This window comes from Protobothrops mucrosquamatus, unplaced genomic scaffold, assembly GCF_001527695.2.
Source record: "Protobothrops mucrosquamatus isolate PMUCROS unplaced genomic scaffold, P.Mucros_1.0 scaffold1454, whole genome shotgun sequence".
NCBI lineage: Eukaryota > Metazoa > Chordata > Lepidosauria > Squamata > Viperidae > Protobothrops > Protobothrops mucrosquamatus.
This window is the reverse complement of record NW_015387632.1, coordinates 209,652-215,216: the sequence shown is the minus strand read 5'-3', so window position 1 is coordinate 215,216 and position 5,565 is coordinate 209,652. Positions and strand designations below refer to the sequence as shown.

At 35.9% G+C, this 5,565-nt stretch overlaps 1 protein-coding gene across 1 annotated transcript in view; it reads left to right on the top strand.

Annotated features, from left to right (window-relative positions):
- Nucleotides 1–2,859, top strand: part of LOC107292942 (tumor necrosis factor receptor superfamily member 10B) — a 31,471-nt gene extending 28,612 nt beyond the window's left edge. Inside the window, exon 10 of the mRNA XM_015822073.1 lies at nucleotides 2,043–2,859. Within this exon, the coding sequence (XP_015677559.1) occupies nucleotides 2,043–2,341 (299 nt within the window). The 3' untranslated portion in view covers nucleotides 2,342–2,859. The remainder of the gene's footprint in view (nucleotides 1–2,042) is intronic.
- The last annotated feature ends 2,706 nt before the right edge of the window (nucleotides 2,860–5,565 follow it).

Here is a 5,565-nt window from a genome sequence, read left to right as displayed (position 1 = left end):
TCCTTTGTGCAAAGTGCTACAATCGCGCGCAGAGGGGTGGGGTTGCAAAGAGGACGATTAGCCCAGGCGGAAAAATGTGTTTGCTGAAAAATGCCCCCTCGGCTTATACGCGAGTCACCATTTTTTCCCAGTTCTTTGTGGCAAAATAGGTCCCTCGGCTTATAGTCGGGTCGACCTATACTCGAGTATATACGGTATTAATTCCATTAGTTCGATTCTCAGTTCTCATAAGTCATGGGTCCCCAACCCCCGGATCGCGGCCCACTATTGGGCTGTGAGTCTTCGCAACTAGGCTGCAGAAATGGTGGGTGAGTGCATGGTGCCATTTGCAGAGGTGGCGGATGCACATGCTTGTCACTTGCACAAATGGAGCTGCACGTACTTGGTGGCGGCTCATGCAGAATCACACAGCACACACCCTCCACTCTTTCCAGAAAGCCAGAAAGGTTGGGGAATTCGGCCATATGTACAACTCTGCTCATAGGATGTTCTCAACGTTGCATTTTTTTTCTTTCTCCTATACTTCCCCTTGAAAAGCTCTTTTAGAAGACTGGTGGATCTTCCAGAATAGTGGAGATTGTTGTTGGGAGCTAAATGAGGAAGTTGAAATTTGTATTCAGTTTGTCTCTTTTTAGAGAACAGATCATGATGATGATGATGATGATGTGGAAATTAACATAAGGACTGAATGCTGAGTATTCTACACATAGAAGGAATGAAAAGCAAGGAGGCTGGAGTCATTCCTTTTTTTTTCTGTCTGAGATAGAACACCAGCCTCGAATAACTTGTGCATCCTGCCTTGTGTATGTGGAGATGAAACAGTACACTCACATAGTAGTGGATTCTCTGATTTTTGCTGTGTTGTGGAATGTTATATGGATCTGTATGTGTGCTACAGCTGCTGCTCTTGTGCGATAATCTCAGCCAAATTTATGGTTGCACATTCCTAACTATAACAGAGTTATTTTATAGCATCTTATTGATTGCAAATTATAATTGCAATTTACAGTGAAAATTCATCTTAATAATCATATATAGTTTATTTTGATAAAGCTGTTGATCTGAAATATATAATTCCAAATAAGTCAATGTGAAAAATATTTGGTGCTGGAACATCACTTTAAGATCTGGAGGAAAAATTGTTCTGTTAATTCTGTAAGTAAGGGTCTGCCACAAAGAAGAGGGAGTCAGGCTATTCTCCAAAGCACCTGAAGGCAGGACAAGAAGCAACGGATGGAAACTAATCAAGGAGAGAAGCAACCTAGAACTAAGGAGAAACTTCCTGACAGTTAGAACAATTAACCAGTGGAACAACCTGCCTCCAGAAGCGGTGAATGCTCCAACACTGGAAATTTTTAAGAAGAAACTGGACAGCCATTTGTCCGAAATGGTGTAGGGTTTCCTGCCTGAGCAGGGGGTTGGACTCGATGACCTCCAAGGTCCTTTCCAACTTTATTATTATTATTATTATTATTATTATTATTATTATTATTATTATTATTATTATTATTATTATTATTATTATTATTATTATTATTATTTATTTATTTATTATTTATTTATTATTTATTTATTATTTATTATTTATTATTTATTATTTATTATTTATTATTTATTATTATTTATTATTATTATCATTATTATTATTATGGCTTTGAATAGCCCTTTCTTTGTCTTCTCTCTGGGTAGGAAAGATACTTTTATTCTAACAAGTTATTATCCCATTAGTGCCTTTTTAAAAATTATTTTGCTGTTCGTTATTATAGGCAAATAATTATCTTAATTGTTGTAACCTGTCTTAAATGGCTTGAATTGGGGGAGGTTGGCCCATACCTTTTTTTTTTTAATAAAAAAAAAAGAGGAAAGAATGCACCCTTTTGAAAATGAAAAGTTCAGCCAATGCAGCAGAAAGCCATGAAAAGAAAAAATGTGAAGTTTGTCCTGAAGGTCAGTAAACTAGGATTGCAGCATAAGTATATAAGCAGGTGAACCATGTAAAGTTCATTTTTTTAAATCTAACATATATTTTTATTGCATTGCAGCATTGGAAGATATTTATTTTCAAATAAAGGACACGTTGGGACCAAATTACTGGAGACCACTTATGAGGAAATGTGGCTTTTTAGACAATGACATAGATAACATTATCCTTGATAATGCTCAAAATGTTGATGAGCAGCATTATCAGCTGTTAAAAACTTTGCGAGACAGGAATGGAGTTGTTGCTGCTTTTCAGAAAATATTTGCAGGCCTGGAGGAAATGAACCTTTATGGTATTTATGAAAATCTAATAAATGAACTAAAAAGCAAAGATTTAATAATAATGGAGGCTGAAGACTAATTTAGTTTTTCTTTATTTTTGACTACACAAAAACTGGTCAGAGAATAGTCTGGCTTTTTATGCATCAATTTATTTTAGTGCATGTTGCCTTGGCTGAGGATGTCTAAACTGACAACACAGTTGTTAAAAGAAATATGGATCCCACTTGGGAAATGAAATGTTGCATCTCTCTGCGGGTAAATTTTGCAATATACAAAATTTACAATGAATAAGGCAACAAGTTGGTCAGTGTTTGGAAATTGTGGTTCTGTACTGTCCTCTATAAAAATGCTATTGTGACCAAAATTCAGTGTAATTTATATTACGTGAATTGCTAACATATAGCAGGCTGAAAATGGACATAATAGTTTTCTACGGAGTCAGAATCATGTGACTTGTTGGACAAGGAGAATTTGAGTATGTAAAACTTCCTTCCTAAAATATAACCCAATGGAATCCGGCTGGAACTTTGTGTGTATTTGCTTCCATATTATGAAATGATTGATGGATTGTAATACTTCATTTGTGATCTTATATACTACGGAGTCAGAGTCATGTGACTTGTTGGACAAGGAGAATTTGAGTATGTAAAACTTCCATCCTAAAATATAACCCAGTGGAATCCAGCTGGAACTTTGTATTTGCTTCCATATCATGAAATGATTGATGGATTGTAATACTTCATTTGTGATCTTATATACAAAGAAATACTGAATGTGTGCAATGTCTCTGACTTTTTTTATCTTTTGTACATATTTTCTAATAAAAAATGAAGTTCTGATTCCTTTATTATGTATGTAAATGGGAAACTGAGCGAGGGAATGAAATGAAAATGGAGCAGAGCAAGGAATAATTTTGAATAGTTTGGATAGCACTTGTACATTTCCAAGAATTCCACATAGTTTGGCTAAGAATACATATGTGAAGCTAGAGTTTGTTGAATAAACTGTAGTGATCTGTAGTCACCATCATTGGCTTCCTACCTTATGCTAGTGCGAAAACAAACCAGATTATTGCTTAGTGTAAAGCATGTCACCTATTAAATGTATTACTAGGACACAATTTCATTATTATACACTAAGCACCATACATTTTTTAAGAGTTTTTATAATTACTCTTAATTTTGGAAGAAAATTATACCAGTTACAAAAAAAAAGCATACGAAAAGTTTTAGAATATTATGCCATATATGGGATAATATTTGGGATTGTATCGTTACACTTAACAGATGTTCTGCCATCAGAATAAATTATGATGTCTACTAATACTCCGCATACGCTTGAAAACTATCCTGAATGCTTGGGAGGAAACCCCCTGAATCTCAGAACTGAGAGGTGATAGAAAAAAATCAACCTTGCCCTGAATACAGGTCTTGACTTACAACAGTTCATTTAATGACCATTTGAAGACACAATGGCACTGAAAAAAGTGATTTATGGCTTTTTCATTCACAGCATCCCCTTGGTCACGTGATGAAAATTCAGACGCTTGGTAACTGACTCATATTTATGACGGCTACAGTGATCTGGAGTCGTGATCCCCTTTTGGGACCTTTCAATTAGCAAAATCAATAGGGAAGCCAGATTCACTTAGCAACCTTGTTACTAACTTAACAATTGTAGTGATTCACTTAACAACTGGCAAGAAAGGTTGTGAAATGGGGAAAAATCATTTAACAATGGGCTTGCTTAGCAACAGAATTTTTGGGCTTGCTTACTGTATGCTTACTTAAAGCTACCTACTGGACCTCTGAATGTAAGAATTTAAATTATTAACTGGTCCTAGAGCTAACTTGTTCCGATTTATTATTTTGGAACACAACCAAACAATGGATATTTTTCTCACTTTGAAAAAATAATTTAAGGAGACATCATGGCATAGTTCACAAACAAAGTAAGCAATGTTGTTCTATAAGAGAAAAGATTCAGTCTCTTGTTAGATAATATCTCCATTAGAAGTAATTAGCGGCAAAAACCTACACTAATTTTGCAATGTCGTCTGTATTGTAATAAGATTGATAACCGTTGTGTTTGACTCCATTGAAGAGCCACAGGTGAGTTTCAGGAAAAATTGTGTGACTGGAAATAAACAGTTTGGGACATTATTTCTTTACATGGTGACCGCTGCGAGGATTGTATATCCTAAACGTTGGAGAGTGGATTTTAAAATTGACTGAATTAGCAGAGAGGGCAAAATGAACTGCCCCGATTAGAGACAATACATAAGTTTATGAGACTGGAAACCTGCTTGTGGATTTTCTACCTGTTAAATAGAAAAGATAAGCAACGAATCAGCGAACACCTAGAGGCAAACAAAGTCATTACCAAAAGCCAACATGGATTTGTCAAAAACGGATCAAGCCAGACAAATCTTATTGCATTCTTTGACCATGTGACAAAATTAGCAGACCAGAGGAATGCTGTGGATATAATTTACTTGGACTTCAGTAAGGCATTTGATAAAGTAGACCACAACCTACTGCTTGATAAGATAGAAAAATGTGGGTTAGATAACTGGCTGACCGGCCGTACTCAGCATGTGGTCCTCAATGGAACTGCATCTACATGGAGGGAAGTGTGTAGCAGGGTGCCACAGGGCTCTGTGCTCTTCAACATCTTCATCAATGATTTGGATGAGGGGAGAGATGGGGAACTCATCAAATTTGCAGACGACACCAAGCTGGCAGGAATAGCCAACACTCCAGAAGACAGGCTTAAGATACAGAAGGATCTTGACAGACTTGAACATTGGGCGCTATCTAACAAAATGAAATTCAATGGTGAAAAAAGTAAGGTTCTACATTTAGGCAAGAAAAATCAAATGCACAGGTATAGTATAGGACAGGTAGTATCTTCCTCAATAGTAGCAACTGTGAATACAAAGGTGAATGACCAATATTAAAAAAGAAATACTGAGATGTTTGATCATATAGATCATAAAGGGGATGAAGAAAGTTGAGATTGGATGGAGATGATGAAAACCTGAAAAAAGAGCTGAGAAGGCAGTAAGGATGGTTTCTAAGGATAGGACAAATACAATAAATGGTGCTGCAATAGATTAGTCTTAACATTCTTTCACTTATCTCACACCTTCAATTTTTCTGGCTTAATATTTCTCGCTCTTTTCTTACTCAGCCTAACAAAATGAAAGTGTGGTACACAATAGTATGGATTTCAAAAGGCAGGAGAAAAAACAACATGGAGTTCCAAGTTTAGCAAAACCAATGTGATAAAACTAATTACAGC